We start from the raw sequence: 18435 nt of genomic DNA on the forward strand, positions 1-18435 counted from the left end.
AGGGATGTCAGGAGACTCTAGTCCAACTCTCTGTTCAAGGAATGAGCATCCCTATCATAACCATGCCATACAAGTTCTTGTTTAACATATTGCTAAAAATATACAAACAACTCTGTTGTACAACTACAAGGTACACTGCCCCAAAACAGCAAGAACTATGGAACTTTTGCCTTCCTCTGTAGTGGGGGCAGGGGTGAGGGAGGGATCTACAGTGTAGATCTCCTCAGTATTGAGCAAGGATGGGAGTGGCATGTCCTCACCTCTTCAACACCATGAGGTTGAGGGGAGGAACTATCGGAGATGCCTGCAAATCTATACCCCTGCATGCAGCTGCTCTGATCCCAGTTCCTCATTCAACCACATATGCAACCAGGATGTGGGCGAAATGGACACTATTCAAGAACAAAACTATGTACCAACTATTTCCACAGTTGGGTACAGACACGTGCCAGATGGCATCACCCAAGATGTAGCCAGTCACAGTCTAGTAATGACTAAATAAATAAATCTCTATTTCTATAACAATATTAATTGGTGTTTGGCAGCCAGCTGCACCTCACGGGTTCTCCACACTGCCTTTGTAGTGCATCTTTTGCTCCTCATGGCAGAAGGGCTTCCATTTCGTTGTCTCTTTTGGTCCTTTACTGACTGGCCCTACCCTCACCAAACAGCCCTCCACTCTTCCCTGTGAAATTGCCTCACAATCCCTCACCTGCTCTGGTGCCACTGCAGCCAGTTTGCTTCCCTGTTCCTTGGGACTATGTGGTGATCTGGAGCATAGCGTGGACATTGTTCTGGAGCCTGTTGTCGGAGACAGAAAGCAGCAAGGGGAGAAATCAATAGGGGCTTCAGTCCCTGCTAGAGGGCAAAAACTCATGGGTTTAATTCCTTGCTGGATAAAGCTTTATGTATGCAATTAGTGAGAAAAAAAACCTTGTCCTCCATGCTGGGGGTGGGGTCTGTGGGACCAAGGAAGATACACCTCAGCCACTTGCATCTTCTCTCTGCGTCTTCCCTTTCCCACTTGATCCCTGCCAACCAGCCACCCCTGGAACTCAAGCCATCCACCCCACCTACTGTCCAGAACTGCACCACCCCCCACTTGCAGCAGAGCAACCCAGGCCCTTGGCCTGCGGTGTGAGTTCCTGCAGCCTTTAGCCAGGTAGTAGGATCTGGGGAGAGCTGAGGGAGACCTTCACCCTGCTGGTTTTTCCCCACACACAGAAGGGTGCTTGAAGGCTGAATAAGGGAACTCATCCAACCAAAGCTGTCCCCACAGTCAAAGAACAATTTGGGTTTCTCACCTGCGTGGATGCTCTGATGTTGAGTAAGTCTCTTCTTGTGAATGAAGCTCCTCCCACAGTCGGGGCACACATAGGGTTTCTCTCTTGTGTCAATGCTCTGTGGAGTAGGACTGGGCTGCTGTGGGTCAGTCTTCTCAGAGCCAGGGCACGCAGAGGGACTCTCTCCTGGGCGGAGCCTTTGATGATGAGTAAGAGAACACCGCAGACGGAAACTCCTCCCGCAGTCAGGGCACGCAAAGGGTTTCTCTCCTGTGTGGATGCTGTGATGCTGAATAAGGTTTCTCTTCCGTCTGAAACTTTTGCTGCAATCAGGGCAGGCATAGGGTTTCTCTCCTGTGTGGACACTCCGATGTTCAATAAGGTTACCCCTCCGTCTGAACCGCCTCCCGCAATCAGGGCACACATGGGGTTTCTCCTCTGTGCTGATGCTCTGATGCAGAGTAAGACTGGGCTGCGACTTGTCGGCTTTCTCAGACACAGGGCAGGCATAAGGACTTTCCCCTGGACGAAGCCTTTGATGATGAATAAGGGAACATTTCAGGCGGAAACTCTTCCCACAGTCAGGGCACATGTAGGGTTTCTCTCCTGTGTGAATGGTGTGGTGTTGAAAAAGGCTACTCCTCCGTTGGAAACTTTTCCCACAGTCAGGGCACATGTGGCCTTTTTCTTTTGCGTGGATGCTCTGAGGGGTCAAAAGAGTCAAGCTAGAGCTGACATCATTCTGATGTGCAGAAGGCTTGGAGCTGCCTTGGAATAGCCTGGCACATTCGACACATTCCCAGGGTTTCTCTTTACTGCAGATTCTGGAGTGGACTGCGACTCTGTTCCCATGCCTGAAGTCTTGCCCTCTTGTACTCGAGTCAACCTCTGTTCCATTCAGGAGCTTTCCCTGCCACTCCCTTGGCCTGCACTGACTCTCAAGAGCTTCTTCCTGCTTAGGACCCTGGGGAACATCCCCTTCAGCTCCTCCCATGACTATCTCATGGAGTTTCCCCTGCTCCAGTCCAGGATGCTGGGGATTATTTTCCCTCGTGGTGCCATCACCTGCTGAGAAACGGAAGGGAGGAGAGAGAGGAGGTAGACATGAGGCCTTTCAGGGGCTGGAGGGAGAGAGGAAATGTGAAAGGAAGACAAGAAACTCAACTGCCAGAATTGCCAAGTGATTCCCTCCAGAGCTCATCAGAGGAGGATGAGGAGGGAGAGGAGACCCTCTGTCCTGCCTCCAAACCCAAGACAGGAGGGACCCTCAGCTGGTGGGCAAGCAGCACTTAGCTGATCAATTGAGACCTGGGTAGGATGAGGCAGAACCAAGTGAGGGCTCTGTGACTGCATTAAATGGTGTCTATGGCCACATATTGAACTCTTCACCCACGTGCATCTCTCTCAAGATCACCCTTCCCTCGGAGCCCTGATGATCCGATACCCACAGATCTTCCCCCACCCCGTTCCAGCTGAAGATCACAGGGGATCTGGGAACTGCAAATCCAGCTCCAGCAGAAGGAATGAGGCAAGAGCATGATTTCAGTGCTAATGACACAGAGTAGGGTCCAGTGATGCTGGGCAGATGTGTGCCCCTGACTAAACCAGATGGGAAAGGATCCTGGAAGCCCTGTTGGGGATGAGATGGTTTCTAGGAGATGTCTAGTTCTTCTTACAGATCTGAGGAACTCCACACACTGGGGCATTTTTTCAGGGCTCTGGCACAGCCCTCCTGGGCAGTCTCTTACCTCCTCCCAACCCAGCTGAGACCTCAGCCCCTGCAAGCACAGTGCCAGCCCTGGGGACAGCAGGAGGGACAAGACATCCATGCATAAAAATGTGCAGGTAAGTCAAAAATGCCCAGCGGGGCACACAACCCAGCCTTTCCCTGGGAAGCTCCAGGTTGGGGATGGATTCACAGCTCCACTCCTTCCCAAAATCTTATCACCCAAGGCAAGGATGGTGGAAGGAGCAGTCTCTCACCCAGAGTTTCTACAGATTGTACGGCCAATTCCCCTGTTATCTAGAGGGACCAGCTTGTCAGCTTTGGAGACCCCACGGCTTCTAGCGCCTGCGGGGATGGGCACCCTTACCTAGGGAGAGCAAAGTCTCCTCATTCTGCAGCATGACGTCCCTGCCGAGGGCTCGGACCGGAATCCAGGGGATCTTGGCAACGTCCTCGCGGAAACACGCAGCCACTTCCTTCCAAGTCCCCAGCCTCTGAAACAACAGGAGTCCTCATCCCGGGCACCCGCTGCCGAGACACCATCCCACCAGTCCCAAAACAAGAAGGGATGAGCAATTCCCTCTCTCAAGACCCTGCGCTAGGGAATGGGGGGATTTCAGGGAAGCTTTCCTTGATACCAGACACACAATGTGGGGAGCCCCGAATGCAAGCAGCCTCCTCCCAGTCACCAGCTGTGATTTGGGAAGTTCCCTACAAACCCGCACTCAGCCACAGCAAGCGCCGCCGGGCACCTCCCCGCAGCGAGTCGCTCCGCCGAGCGCGGCGGCGGCGGCAGGTCTTGCTCGAGGTGCCGCGCCGGAGGCCCTCGGCCGCCAGGAAGCCACGCGCGTGGAGGCGGCGCCTCACCCCGGGCAGGCGCGGGGGGCAGACGCCAGCATCGCCCCCGCTGCCTCCGGGGCCGAGCCAGGCCCGGCCCGCGCCGGGGCCCAGGGCCGGCAGCAGCCCTGCGCGAGCGGGATCCAGCCCCGGCCCCGGCCCTCCGCCGCTCCCCGCAGCGCTCGGGAGATGCGGCCGTGGGGGCGGCAGCGACGGAGCCGGACAGGCCGTGCTGGGGTCGCCGCAGCTTTGCCGCGTCCTGGCTCCAGCTGCCCGGCCGGGGAGGAGCCGCCCGTGTCCCGGCCCCGCAGCCGCGGGGGGGCGGTGATGGCGGCGGGAAGCCCCGCCCTGTGCGCGGAGCCCGGCGGGGGAAGCAGCCGCGGGCTCGGGCCGCGCGGGGAGGCGGAAGTCTTGGCCCCGGGAGCCCGGCGGGCTGCAGCCAGGGCGCGGGGCTTCCTTTCCTTGCCTTGCCCTTCCCTGGGGCCCGGCCCGGCCGGGCCCGGCTCCCCACCCCACCGGGGCTCCCGCACAGCAGCTCCTCCCAGCCTCCCCGAGGGGCCGAGACCCCCTGAGTAGGGGTTCCCTGTTCCTTCAAGCCTAAGCAAAAGAGCAGGCTTAAAAAAGCCCCGCTGGGGCGGTGAAAGCTCCTTTGAACCTGCTGCCTGGGTGCATTAGGGAGACCCACGGGGCCAGACCCCCCGGAGCTGGCCTAGGACCCCGTCCCTCCCAGGCGCACGGGCTGTCCCAGCATGAAGCCTGCAGCTGTGCTCTCGCGGAGGCTCCGACTGTGCCTTCCGTGATGTCCCTGCACTGTTGCATGGCTGAACTGTTGAGCACCGTGCCCGTAATTGCCTTTCCCATGTCCCGGGTTGTTTTCCCAGTGACTCGGGAAGAAGCACGCCCCAGGGGTTTGGGCCCGGTTGCCACCTGAGGCACGGTTTCTGCCACTCCTGCTGCCAGGATCCGAGAGCCAGGAAAGCACTAGGACAGGCAGAAGAGTGCCTCCCTGCCCACCCAGCCCCTTGGCACCCCCAAAAGTTCCTCTGGGGAAATGGAGGGAAAGGCTCCGAGGGGCCTCAGCAGCAAGAATCGGCGTTGGGGTGCAGGGAAGGGGGGTTGGTTCCCTTTTGCCCAGCGGAGAGTTGTCAAGAGGGAGAAGAGGAACGTGAGATGAGCATGGCCAGGGAAGCACAGGCAGCAGGAGAAAAGGGAGGGGCTGATTCCTGACACTCCCTCCTGCCTTCCAGATAGCACCCAAGACCCCCTGAGGGGTTACCCAAACTCCACAGGGAGGGCGGGTGAATCCCTCTAGGGTCAAAACACTGTCAGAGGCCAGAAAGAGAAAGTTAAGTTACTCTGCCCAGGTTAGAAGCTCGGCTGAGTATTCCCAGGGCCTGCCTCAGCGTTATGGGGACAACATGATGCAATGACCTGGAGCTTCCTGCCAGGTGCTTTTTAGGAGCAAAAAGGGCTGGATTCAGTGCCCATCAGGAAACTCAAATCGACTTGGCTCTAGACCCAGCCAGGAACTTGGGACACTTGCTGACATCCTCTGGGCAGTCCTGATGAGGCACAACCCCCCATGGGCAAGGGGGGAGCCAACCAAAGAGAAAATGGAAACACAGTAAAGCAGAATTGTATGAAAACCTTGAGTGGCAAATTAATGGTTGGTAAGATGCTTTTTGACCCCAGTCTTCCTCCTTTGGCAGGGAGTGTGCAAGAGGGTGGATGTTTCTCAGGGCCCTGCTGCCTCTCCTGAAGTTACCACTGCTCCCGTGCTGAATAGAGAAGCTGTAATCAGTCTTCACCTAAGGCAGCGTTTCCCACTTTGGGGCTTTCTGGCCCACCACAGTGAAGTTGGCCAATCTTTTGTCCTCTCCTTCCTCCCACCTTCAGCCACCCACAGCATTTACAGGATTGCACACCCATGGACGTTGGGACTTTTCACACCCCACCTCATGGCATGCAGCCCACAGTTTGGAAAAAGCTGATGTAGGAGTCTGCTCTACTTTTGTCAGCTTCTGTGGAAGCAGCCCTCATCTCACCACTGTTTCATCTCTAACCCTTGTCTCTCCCCTAACTCAGTTTTCTGAACCACCTGGGAGCAGCCTCTGTAGCATTACAGCTCTTGGAAGGGAATCGTTGTCCTACAGAGCCTCAGCTGCATGCTCATTTCTCAAAGCTACCCTCAAGCAGAGACGGCATCCAGGCCTGCTGTTTTTGCCCCTACAGCCAGGCCTTCCCCTCACAGGCCCACATCTACCCCCAGCTTGATGTAGCTCTTGTAGCTCTTGATGTAGCTCTTGATGCAGGAGCCCCTTGTGGTGAAATAACAATACCTTGTCCTTGACCCTGGGAGAGAATAATGTATGCAATACCATCCTTCAGCCCCAAGCAGCCCAGGCAGGCTGTTTAATAAAACTATTCTAGCATGCAAGTGATTTCATTGAATAGCTTGGGTGACCCTAAGGCTTTCTGACTGGTATCCAAATACTTCCCCTTCTGCTGCAGTGAGAAAAGGTAAATGTTCCACAAAAGGAACAGAGTTTCCCTTTCGCCCAGCATCCCAGCGATTAGAGCAGTGGTTTTCAACCTGTGGTCCACAGACCCCTTTTGTCTAAGGGGTCTGCAAAAGACTGTGATCAATCAGAAGTATGTAAAGACCCACACTTACAATTAAAAGGGCCCTGCACCTCCATTCAAAATTGTTTAGGGGTCCACAAATGAAAAAAGGTTGAAAAGCACTGGATTAGAGCAATAGCTGGGATGTGGGAGGCACAGGGTCACAACCCCCTATGGTACATAAGATCGGGCATTTCCATTTCCCACCTCCCAGGATAGTACCCCAACCACCAGCCTGTAGCCCCCAGGGGTGGGGGGTGGGGGTGAAAAGACACCAATTTCCTACGTTAGGGCCAGGGGAGATTGAAGACAACCCAGGGGACCTACTACCTAGTCCAGGCTCTTGGAAAGGGAGATTCACCCAGGGCTGTTGTTCCAGTGACCAAGACGGATTGTTAACTGTTCAGGGTTTCAGCTAATATTTAATAGTTAAGGTTTTCCTTAGAGTTGTGTATTTGTCCCCCTTCCCCCTTTAATAAATCCTGTAGAATATTGCTTGCAACTGGAAGACGTTTGTTCACTTGGGAACATTTCCCAGGCTACTAAGTGGGGGCTTAAGCCAGAATAAAAAAACTAGTAACCCCAGTCCTTGCTACCACTGTTCAGTGCCTGGCAAAACAGTAACATTTTTTGCAGGGGGTCATCCAGGATTTCTGGGTGAGAACCCCGCACAAGCAACTGGATGATAATTCAGTAAGACATTTACTGAGCTATTTTGGGACATCTGCGGTCAACTTCCTTGCCCTTCCCACTGTCACTTCTTCCTCCACTCCCCACCAACCCTTCCCCACTGAAACCCAGTTCCCCCCCGCACCTGCAGTCAGTGAAGTACATTGCAGGTCATCCTCCTCTATGGATGTGTTTGAGTCCAGTAAGGGTTATGTTTGACCAAAGTTTCCCTCTGGGTCTCTAAGGCTTTGCACCCTTGCAGAATATTCTCTCTGAAGCTTTTCTTGCAATCATAGGCTTTCCCGCTCACATGGGTCACACAATCTGCAGCAATGGAATTGATCCACACAAACTTTTTCTCACATTTATGGGATGGGGGGGGGAGGGGGAGGCTCTCACTGATGTGTATCACAAGACATTTAGAAACACCATGTCTCCAGAGGGGGCACAGGGGTGTTTCTCACCCATGTGTTACATAACATGTATGAAACTAGACCTGTACTGGCAGCTTCTCCTCCACACTCATCCAGTCTCTCTTCACTGAAGATTCATGGCTGCACTGCAATCTCATTATAATTCTCCAGGCCTCCTTCTCAGGGACTGGATCTACCCTGTCTTCTTTGGGGGCACTTCCCCTGCTGCCTCTCTGATTGGCCCCAACTCTCACAGGCTTGTCTCTGCCCAGGACTCTGGGAAACATCCCTTTCCACTCTTCCCAGTGATGCCCCCACCTGCTGCTGCTCGCTCAGGCCAGGAGAGCTGGAAATCCCCCTCTTCATTCTCACTCACTGTCCCATTGCCTACTGGGAGAGAAAGACAAAAAAGGAGAGAGAAATGCAGACAGGTGTTAGTCCCTGTGCTGGAGGCAAAAAGGACCTGGGGAAAAGAGATTCAAAATAATGGTGACTGTTTGAAAAACCAGGAGCTAAATCCCTCTCAAACCTTCTCTTAAGGAGAAAGACAAGAGGATCGTCATGCATCCACCTCCCACCAGGCCTCTCAGCAGGTGGGTCTGCAGCTGGGCATCTGTCACAGCTGTAGGAAATCCAGGTGCAAAGTCTGTCATGAGGACACAGCACTTGTCAGGTATGATCCCAACCTGGGTGGGGTGTAGCAGACAGAAGGTGGAGAGGGCTCAAGTGCCTTGCAGAGAAATCCAAATCCATTAAACAGTCATGAGAGCAACTATTCAAAAACAGACATTTGTCCTCCAACACAGGAGTCTGTAGACCCAGAGCAGGTGCATCTTCCTTCTGCATCTTCTCTTTTCTACCTAGTTCCTGGGAACCACCCACCCCTGAAACCCAAACTGTCCACCCCATCTGCTGCTGGGACCTACATCATTCCTCCCTGATACACAGTCATGCCTTGCAACAACAGAACCAGGTCCATGGACCCAATGTGAGAGTTCCTGCTGCCTTCTACCGTAGGCAAGATAGGGTCTATTGCAGGGTCTGGGGGAACTGAAAGAGACCTTCACCCTGTAGCTTTTCTTACGCACATAAGACTGGAAAGGATGTTTGTCAGTGTGGATACCCATGTGTAAGGAAACCTCTTATCTTAGATTGAAGCGTTCCCTGTAGCTAGGATACATGTAGGGTTTCTCACCTGTGTGGATGCTCTGATGTTTAATGAGGCTATTCCTCTGACTGAAGCTTTTTCCACAGTCTGCGCACAGGTAGGGCTTCTCTCCTGTGTGGACGATCTGATGCTTATTAAGATCCTGTCGCAACCTGAAGCATTTTTTGCATTTGGGGCATGTGAAAGGTTTCTCTCCCGTGTGGATCCCCTCGTGCTGGATAAGCATGCGTTTCAAGCGGAAACTCTCCCCGCACACACGGCACAGGAAGCATTTCTCCCCTGTGTGGATGCTCTGATGTTCAGTAAGTTCCTGTCGCAATCTGAAGTTCCTCCCACAGTCAGGGCACACATGGGGTTTCTCCCCTGTGTGGACGCTCTGATGTCGAGTAAGATCATATCGCAACCTGAAGCTTTTCTTGCACTCAGGGCATGTGTAGGGTTTCTCACCTGTGTGGATTCTCTGATGCAGGGTAAGATAGTGTCGTAACCTAAAGCTTTTGCCACAGTCGGGGCATGCATGGAATTTCTCTCCTGTGTGGATGCTCTGATGGGCAGAAAGCTTTGACCTGAATTGGAAAGTTCTGCCACAGTCAACACATTCCCAGGGTTTCTCTTGGCTGCAGGTCTGCGCCTGGACCATGGCTACACTCAGGTCCCCCAAGTCAAGCCCCTGGGGAGTAGATTTTCCCTTTCTCCTCTCAGGCAGCTTTCCCTGCTGTCCCTTTGGCCAGCACTGACTCTCATGGGCATCTTGCTGCTCAAGATGCTGAGTAACAAACCCTTCAGTTCTTCCCGGGGCTGTCAGAGGGAATTGTGCCTCCTGTGGGCTGGGCTGCTGGTCATTCTCCAGTTTGTTCTCCCTCATAGCTCCATCTGATGTAAGAGAAAGAGGAAGGGAAGGAGGGAGACAGAGAGAGAAGATGAAAGATGTAAGGCATTTCTTGAGCTGCAGGAAATGGAGAAATGTGAAAGGGGGGCAAACAACTAACTGAGACCCCTAGTATGTGAAGCTGAATCCATCTGGAGCTCCTCACCAGAGGAGAGGAGCCACTCTGTCCTGCCACAAAACCTGTGGCAGGAGGAACCCTCACTTGGTATTAATCAGACTGGGGGAAAGTCTTTGAGTGACACCTGCCATGGGGAAGCAGCAATTACCCAGGCAACTGAGACCTGGGTGGGAGGAGGTAAAACCAAGGGAGGGCTTGGCATGGCCCTAGTAGGAATCCCAGGTGTCTGTGCCAGTGACAACAGATGGTTCCTGTGCCCATTTAATTGATTCCTCACCTGTGTGCATGTCTCTGAGGATCTTCATTCTCTCCAAGACCTGATGATCTGGGACCCAGGGATCTTCCCCCTGTTCCAGCTGAGAGATCACACTGGGTTTGGGAATGGGATATCCAGCTCCAAGGGAAGAAGAAAAGCAAGACCAGAGTGTTACAAATGACAGAAGCATCTCATTGTTTCTAGAGATGCTGGGCAGGCAGGTGCTCTAGTACAAACCAGAGAAATGGGAAATGCTTCTGCAAGTCTTTTGGGGATGTCAGAGGTTTCCTGGGAGACTCGTGGTTTCTCCTACAGAAGATTCAGGGAACTCTGCCCACAGGACTGTTTCTCTCAGGACTCCAGCACACAGAGCAGCTGTGCAACTTCTTACCTCTTCCTAACCATGCTGAGACCTGAGCCCTTCCCTGAGCCACCTCTGGGGAAGAAAGGACACAGGAAATCTCTGTCTGCGGGGCCCACACACTCACCGGCAGCAAAAACTGCCCATGCTCCAACTTCCCTTTTGGACACTGGGGATGTGGATGGATTACCAGTTCCATAATGTTGCCAACTCTCCCCTCCCACAGGACAGGGTGTGAAAAGAAAGGTCTCTCTTATAGGAATTTTGGGGACCACAGGGTTGATCTCCTGAAATATAAGGGATGAGAAAAGAGCTCTGAGAACACAACCAATATATTCCAGGGACCCATGAAGAAGTAGTAATACTTACCCAGTGAGCCTACCATCTTGAAATTCTCCAGCATGACATCCCTGTAGAGAGCTCTCTGGCTGGGGCCCAGCAAAGCCCACTGCCCTTCAGTGAAGTACACAGCCACCTCCTTGAAGGTCACCGATCCCTGAAACAGCAACAGGATTCTGCCTCTCAAGCACCTACCAGCCAGCAGCAATCCACCTACCCCATGGCAGGAAGGAATGGAAACTCTCCTTCCCTCGAGATCCAAGAATTTCCGCTTGGGCATGCGGAAATTTAATGAAGCCACCTGTGCCCCTTCTTGCTGAGGACACTGAAGATGTGCTTTCTTCAGGGAGTAGTGGGGGAAGAGTTGGTAGGCACTATCAACAGATGTGGTGACAGAGGGAGATAAAAGGAGGATGGGGGAAGGGAGCAGGGTGCATAGTGGTGTGGGAGTCTGGCACCAGTCAAGAAAGGTGCAGGGAACACAGCAAGGTACATGCAGACTGGGCAGGCCTGGAAGGGGGAAAATGGCAAGTGCAGAAATTCACCACGCTGTATGTGGGTGTGTGGATGCACACATGCAACTTCTCTCTCTGGAGGTGATTTCCTAACTCAGGCAAACACAGGGACGTAAATCACACCCTGAACTCACTGCCTGACTGAATCATAGAAAGGGTTGGAAAGGACCTCAGGAGGTCACATCTAGTCCAACCCCCTGCTCAGAGCAGGACCATTCCCAACTAGCTCATCCCAGCCAAAGCTATGTCTAGTTGGGTTTTGAAAACCTCCAAGGATGGAAAATCCACCACCTCTCTGGGTAACCTGTTTCAGTGTTTTACTACCCTCCTAGCGAAAAAATTCTTCCTCATATCTAACCTAAACCTCCCTTGCTGCAACTTGAGACCATTGCTCCTTGTTCTGTCATCTGTCACCACTAAGAACAGTCCAGCTCCGTCCTCTTTCAAACCCCCCTTCAGGTAGTTGAAGACTGCTATTAAATTCCCTCTCAGTCTTCTCCTCTCTAGACTAAATAAGCCCACCCAGCTCCCACAGTCTTTCCTCAGAAGTCATGTCCCCCAGCTCCCTCACCATTTTTGTTGCCCTCTGCTGGACTCTCTTCAATGTGTCCACATCCTTTCTGTAGTGGGGGCCCCAAAACTGAACACAGTACTCCAGATGTGGTCTACAGGAGACACCAGAACCAATCCCATGTCATTTCTTCAGGAGCCCGGGACAGACTAACTGCATAGGACCCATTCCAACATTTCAAGGAATATTTTGCCCAGTGGGAATCCAGAAGAGCCTGATTTATTGGGAAGGTAAACACTAACCATGCCTATTTGGGCTTCACTGCCTATTTGGGCTTCACTCACGGATCTCTTTGGGGGTCCCATCTCTGCCTTTGGTTCATTTACATGTGTTCATATATGTGTGTGTATATATATATATATATATATATATATATATAAATTTAATCTGTGGGGAAACAGAAGAATAAATGGTCTACATTCAACACGCAGGGTCTGCTCAGAAATAAAGTGTAATGGCTTGGAAATGGCACAGCTTTGTCTCTACTTCAGGGTGTTGTTGAGAGGAAGAGTCACTGGAGATGCCTGCAGGCACATATCCTCCCATGCAGCCAGGTGGAACCCTGTTCCTTATTCAAGCAACAGTAGAAAGAGGTGAGGGGACTGGTTGTGAGGCAAGAAATTACTTCAGAATGAAGCTACATGCCAGCACCAGAACAAAGCTACATTACACATACCAGCTGACATCACTGGACAGGTATTGCGCCACATGAAGCCAGTAACAGCCCAGTTTCCAATCTAATGACTAAATAACATATCTCCCATCCTCTAACAATGCAGATTGGTGATAACTGCTAGCACTATTTCTCTATGGGGCTCAGAGTTCTTTGTGTGACACAAAGGGAAACTGGGGCACAGAGATACATGCAACTGCAGCAATAGAGGGAAAAACCCTTAAAAAAACTTTAGATTTCTCTATGTTGGTGTTATAGTACATTTACTGCTCTCTATAGGAAAAGGGCTTTCATCTACCAGTCTCCTTTGCTTCTGTATTGATTCTCCTGCCTCACACGTCGTACCAAGAAACAGAGTGACAAACTCTCACCTGAGCCAATGCCAATGCAGTCATTTCTCTTTCTTGTTCCTGGGGACTCTTCATTTCTGGGGAGTGAAGAGTCAGTGTTAGTTGGGAGTCCACGACCAGGGAGAGAAAGTAACAAGGGGAGAATTCAGAAGAGGCTTCAGTCCCTGCCACATCCTGGATACTCACAGGTTTCATTCACTGATGGGAAAAGCCTGGAGTGCAACTGGTCAGAAACAGACCCTTGTCCTCTATACAGAGGGGTCAGTGGGTCTGGGACAGGTGCACCTCAGCCAGGCATATCTTCTCTCTGCATCTTCTCTTTCCCACCTGGTCCCTGATGACCACCCACCCCTGAAACCCAAACCGTCCCACCCCCACCCACTGCCTAGACCCATGCCACCCCCACTAATGCATATTCATGCCTTGTGGCAGCATGGTGCAAGCCCATTGCCTAGCAGTGTGAGCTCCAGCTGCCTTCTACCCTTCTGCCGTCTCTGGGGAGAGTTGAGAGAGATCTTTGCCCTGTTGCTTTTCCTGAACACTGGAAGAGCTGCTTGTTCATATGGATGTTCTGAGGCTGAATAAGGGACCTCCCTCATCTGACCAAAGCAGCCCCCACAGTCCAGGCATGATTAAGGTTTCTCACTCTTGTGGATTCTCTGATGTTGAATAAGTTTCTTCTTTTGAACAAAGCTTTTTCCACAATCAGGGCAGGCATAGGGTTTCTCTCCTGTGTGGACACTCTGATGTCCAATAAGGTTACTTCTCCATCTGAACCTCCTCCCACAGTCAGGGCACATGTGGGGTTTCTCCCTTGCACCAATGCTCTGATGCAGAGTAAGACTGGACTGTGACTTGTCAGCTTTTACAGACACAGGGCAGTCATAAGGACTTTCTCCTGGGTGAAGACTTTGATGATGAATAAGGGAACATTTCAGGCGGAAACTCTGCCCACAGTCAGGGCACATGTAGGGTTTCTGTCCTGTGTGGATGGTGTGGTGTTGAAAAAGGCTACGCTTCTGCTTGAAGCTTTTCCCACAGTCAGGGCACACGTGGGCTCTCTCTCCTGAGTGGATGCTCTGCAGGTTTAATAGATCTGAGCTAGAGCTGACACCGTTCTGAAGTGCAGGAAGTTTTGAGCTGCCCTGAAATATTCTGGCACACTTAACACATTCCCAGGGTTTCTCTTTACTGCAGAGTCTGGAGTGGACTGTAACTCCACTGCCATCCCTGAAGCCAGGACTGGATTCAACACATTTCCCACGTGGAAAATTTTTCTGCTGCCTCCTTGGCCTGCAGTGACTATCATGGACTTCTCCTGGCTTGGGATGCTGGGGAACATCTCCTTCATCTCCTTCCATGTCTGCCCCATGGAGTTCTGCCTGCCCTGTGCAAGGCAGCTGGGGATTTTGTGCCTTGTTCTCCCTCAGGGACCCATCGTCTGCTTCATTAGAAAGAGAAAGACAGAAAGGAGGAGAGAAAAGGCAGACATGAGGCATTTCTTGGGCTGGAAGAAAAATGTGAAAAGGAAATAAAAATAAAAGTCTCAGACTCTGAAAATGTGAAGCTGAATCCTTTTAGGTCTCTTTTTCAGAGGAGAGGAGAGGAGACATTCTGTGCTGCCTCCAAACCCATGGCCAGAGGGACCCTCAGTTCGTGTTTAATGGCTTTGGCAGAAAGGGTGAGGGGTGAATCCTTGAGGGATATCTGTCATGGGAAACCAGAACGGAGGCAACTGAGATCTGGGTGGGATGAAGCAGAAACTGGGTGAGGGGCATACAGGGCCCTGATGGTTTCTGAACCCATAATCCGAATCCTCACTGGTGCATATGTATCTCAAGATCTCCCTTCCCTCTGAGCACTGATGATCTGAGCCCAATGGGACCTCCCTATTCAGATGGGAGTTCCTAAGATGCCATGTGATCTGGAAATCCAGGTCCCAGGATAAGACAATCCCAGAGTTTCCACAGTGACATGCTGGACAGGCAGGTACCCTTAAATAAACCAGACTAATTGAAAGGGTCCCTGAAGACCATTTTGGGGGTAAACAGTTCTGGGCCATTGTGTGGTTTCCTCTACAAGAGACTTGGGGAACCCCACATGCTGAGCCATTTCTTTCAGGTTTCTCCACCACCCCAGTGCACAGCCTCTAATCTCCTCCAGCCCAGCCAACAGCTTTCCAGGCACAGGACCAGCCCTGGGGAGGGCGGGAGGGACACATGATATCCATGCATGCAAATGTGCAACCTAAGTGAAAGAGGCACAGCACAGCGCACACCCCAACCTCTCTCCTTAGGATGCTCTAGGGATGGGGATGCAGTCACACCTCCACTGTATCCCACAACCTCTTTGCATGGCAGGTACAGGGCCTAGAGTCACTAGGTATTGTGTGGCTGATTTCCCTGAAATCCAAGTGGTCACGGAAGAATCCCCCTCAGAAGCAAACCAGTCTGCTTTAGAGGCCCCAGGGCTTATAATGCCTGTGGTCAGGGGGGATCTAGGGGGGTGCAGTAGTGCAGCTGCAACCCCCTCTGATTCCTGCTCCACCTGAACTTCAAAGCCAGCTGCCTGGGAGTTCAAGCATTACTGAATCAGTTGACTTCATGCCTCATTATGCCTGATGGCAGGCAGGCGGGCAGCACTGGGCCCAGAGACGTGCACGGGCCGGGGGCAGGAGCGGAGCCCCGGCGCCCCCAGCCACAGCTCCGTCTCCGGCCAAGGAGGGGCTGCCCCGGGGCCGGGGTCGGGGCGGAGGAGCTGCAGCCCGGCCGGGCCCGGGGCTCCCTCTGCCGGCAAAGGGCGGGATGCGGAGCGCGTCCCCCCCCGGCCGGGCCGAGCTCGGGGGCTCGCGGGGCTCCAGCGCCGGCCCCGTGCCGCCACCCCCGACCCGCTGCCGCTCGGCCGCTTACCGCCCCGGCCCGGCGCTGCCGTGCCCCGCCTGCCGCCGCTCGGCCGGAGCCGGGGAGGAGCCGCGCGTGTCCGGGCTCCGCAGCCGCGGGCGGGCGGGCGGCGCTGGCGGCGGGAAGCTCCGCCCTGTGCGCGGAGCCCCCGGCCCGGCCCGGCCCGGCCCCTCCGTGGCCTCGGGAGCGGCGGGGCTGGCGGGCTGGACAGCGCTTGATGTCAGGAGAAAGGCGGGCTGGAAAGAGGCAGGGTCCGACCGAAGCAGGACACAGGCTTCACACAAGGGCCCGCAGGGGGTGGGCGGGACGAGGCAGGAGCCCTGCCCCTGTGGCTGCCACATGGCTCAGCCGGCCGGGGCTCCCGCGGGCCGTGGGGCTCTGTTCCTGTCCCTTGCTCTGGGCAGTTTCCCCAGGCAGTCCCCCCTGGCTCCTTGCACTCAGCCCAGGGGCGCTGGGCGCTGTCGGACCTGCTCTGCGTGGGGCCGCCTCGGGGCGCTTGTTTTGAACCTCTCACCGTCGCTCCCAGCCCTGTTTTGCCTTTCCTTTGGCCCAAGAAATTCGCTGTTACTTTCTCAGTGGCCTCCCTTTCTAATGGAGGAAAAGCTGGGAAGTCAAGTGACTCCCCCAGTGCTGTGTGACTAGAAATGCTGTTGCCACTGCCAGGCAGTTGGCTTTAAACTTTGCACGGAGCAGGGATCAAAGCGGGGCAGGGGCCTGCAAGTGCACTACTGCACTGTCCCCTGGATCCACCCCTGTGCAGGCACATGCCTGTATTTCTTTTGCACACCAAATAGGTCTGCTGCCCCAGCCCTGCCTCTTCAGTGAAGTGTTTTATTGGAAACGACAAAGCATTTTCCTTGGGAGGCTCTAAAAGTTTCTAGCAAGGGTCTAGAAACCTGCTCCAGGTGCAGTGAGAAAGTTGCATGCCCTTCAGAGACAAAGGAAAGCAGTGTCCAGCCCCAAGGACTGCTTCTCCATCATGCTGCAGAGGCTGGTGTCCACCCAGGCACAGGTTGGGGAGGTCAGGGATCCAGCCAGAATTGCTCCTCTGCTTCAGTGGCCCTTCAGGGCTTGCTACAGGTGCAGAGTACCACAGACACACTGATATCTTGGCCCCAGCTGTGCTTTCAGGTTGCAGAGCTGCCCCTGCTCTGGTCCATCCCTGTCCAGTCCCACATAGGGACACTTGCTGGGCCTATGGATGTTTCTATGCTGGAGGGTTTCCTTGAATGTTGAAAAGGATTTACAACACCTTTGGAGCAGACAGTGGGGTAATGCAGGGCTGTTCAACTTTGGAGCAGCTAAGGATTGCATGCAGCACTAGTTACTGGTCCCACATCACACAGGCCACATACTGCAGGGGGCAGACACGTACCAAAGTGGGTTCCCTGAACTAACCTCTTCCCCGCTGCATAGCTTGTGCAAGCCCCTTCCTCTCTTCCACTGTAGGGGCAGTGTGCACTTTCCTCACTGGATGCCCTTCTCACCGTGCTGCCCTGCCACAGAGACTCCACATCTCTGGGCACCTCCAGATGAGAGGGGACCTCCTCTGGACACCCTTGAGGCACCACAAAGCACACATTCCCATTCGTCTGGACACACCCTCTGACTACTTTCAGATAGAGGTCCTTCTTGCATTGGTTTGAAAATTTTCCTTCTCAGTCTGCAGGGATCACAACCTGTGTACCATTCATGAGTACTCCTGAGATCACCAAGAGTTCATGTTTATATTGAGACTATGTATGTGGGAAACATGATTCTTTTCCCTCCTTTACTCGTTGCTTGTATCACTGCTTGCAGTGTTTCATCTCTAGCCATTTCTATCACCAGTTCATCCCAAATGCCTGGAGATATAGAGCATGCTTTAATCATATTCACATGGTTACAGTTAGCTCCAAATAATCAGGCTGTGGACTGTTTGATAGCGGGCATGCTCTTGAAAGTATGTCTGCCACCATTAAGTGGTGGCCAGGTTGAAACCCCAGGGCCATATCACAGTTCTGCAATTTCAGAAGTAGTCACTGTACCTTAGTGGTTCATTTCTGAGTCCTCTTCTGAATATTTCAGTCAGTGGTTTGTGATCTGTTTCTAAATGAATCTTTAGCCATACAATAAGCAGAATCTTGCATATCCCCAAACCAGGCCAAGGGTCTTTTTTCAGTTTGTGCATATAATTTTTCTGCAGCTGTCACAGCTCTAGATGCATACAAGATTGGCAACCTATGACCTATAGTACTATAATACAAGACATCTATGGAGAATCTGATGTCTTTTAATGGGTCAAAGAATTGTAGCACTGGAGTGGATATCGATAGCATTTAGTTCTCTTTCATGTTCTGGCATCCAGGCCCATTCTGTGCCCCTGTGGAGAAGCTGCCTTCAGTGAGTTGTGCAAGATGTGTAGTTAGATATAAACTTGCTGACGTAATTCAACATTCCTAGTAGTCTTTGAATTCCATGTTTATCTTCAGGTTATGGCATGTTCAGTATGGCCTGAATATTTGAGTTGTCGGGTAAGATTCTCCTTGAGGTCAGTGCCTCACCCAAACATGTTATTTCTCTTGTCCGAAACTACCATTTATCCTTATTCAGTTTGAGGTTGTTAGCTCTTGCAATATGCAGTACTTTTTCCTCAGTCCTTCTTGATGTTCAGTGGTGTTACAGCCCCAAGTTATTATATCAATGTGATAGACTTGGGTAATCTCCCTCTTCAGAGTCTGATGTCTCTAGTTGCCAGACTGGCCC

The 18435-nt window shown here is 52.8% G+C and overlaps 2 protein-coding genes across 8 annotated transcripts in view; both read right to left on the minus strand.

Annotated features, from left to right (window-relative positions):
- LOC102558225 (uncharacterized) overlaps positions 1-4145 on the minus strand; it is a 29162-nt gene extending 25017 nt beyond the window's left edge. The window contains exons 1-4 of the mRNA XM_059714912.1: positions 3729-4145; positions 3377-3501; positions 1305-2351; positions 713-801 (exon numbers count right to left, since the gene is read on the minus strand). Coding sequence (XP_059570895.1) covers positions 713-801; positions 1305-2351; positions 3377-3410 — 1170 coding nt within the window. The 5' untranslated portion in view covers positions 3411-3501; positions 3729-4145. The remainder of the gene's footprint in view (positions 1-712; positions 802-1304; positions 2352-3376; positions 3502-3728) is intronic.
- Positions 4146-7487: 3342 nt separating this feature from the next.
- On the minus strand, positions 7488-15920 carry LOC102577346 (zinc finger protein 250-like). 7 transcript variants are annotated; one of them, XM_059714836.1, is made up of 7 exons: positions 15700-15920; positions 13437-14231; positions 12812-12867; positions 10712-10838; positions 10003-10119; positions 8746-9591; positions 7488-7940 (listed from the first exon to the last, which is right to left on the minus strand). In XM_059714836.1, exons 2-7 carry the CDS (start codon positions 14149-14151, stop codon positions 7801-7803), a joined length of 2001 nt encoding a protein of 666 aa, XP_059570819.1. In that variant the 5' UTR covers positions 14152-14231; positions 15700-15920; the 3' UTR covers positions 7488-7800. The 7 variants fall into 7 exon arrangements, with proteins under 7 accessions (XP_059570819.1, XP_059570818.1, XP_059570817.1 ...); XM_059714835.1 differs by having other exon boundaries at positions 13437-14234; XM_059714834.1 differs by having other exon boundaries at positions 13437-14297.
- Positions 15921-18435: the final 2515 nt, after the last annotated feature.

This window comes from Alligator mississippiensis, chromosome 11 (assembly GCF_030867095.1).
Source record: "Alligator mississippiensis isolate rAllMis1 chromosome 11, rAllMis1, whole genome shotgun sequence".
NCBI lineage: Eukaryota > Metazoa > Chordata > Crocodylia > Alligatoridae > Alligator > Alligator mississippiensis.

Coding starts and splice junctions, on each gene's coding strand:
- LOC102577346 (XM_059714834.1), bottom strand. CDS start 14,289: ATGCCTCATGTCTGCCTTTTCTCTCCTCCTTTCTGTCTTTCTCTTTCT. Junction 10,120..10,711: donor CAAGATGGTAGGCTCACTGG/GTAAGTATTACT, acceptor CTTCCCTTGGAG/CTGGATATCCCATTCCCAAA. Junction 9,592..10,002: donor CCTCAGAGACATGCACACAG/GTGAGGAATCAA, acceptor CTCTTACATCAG/ATGGAGCTATGAGGGAGAAC.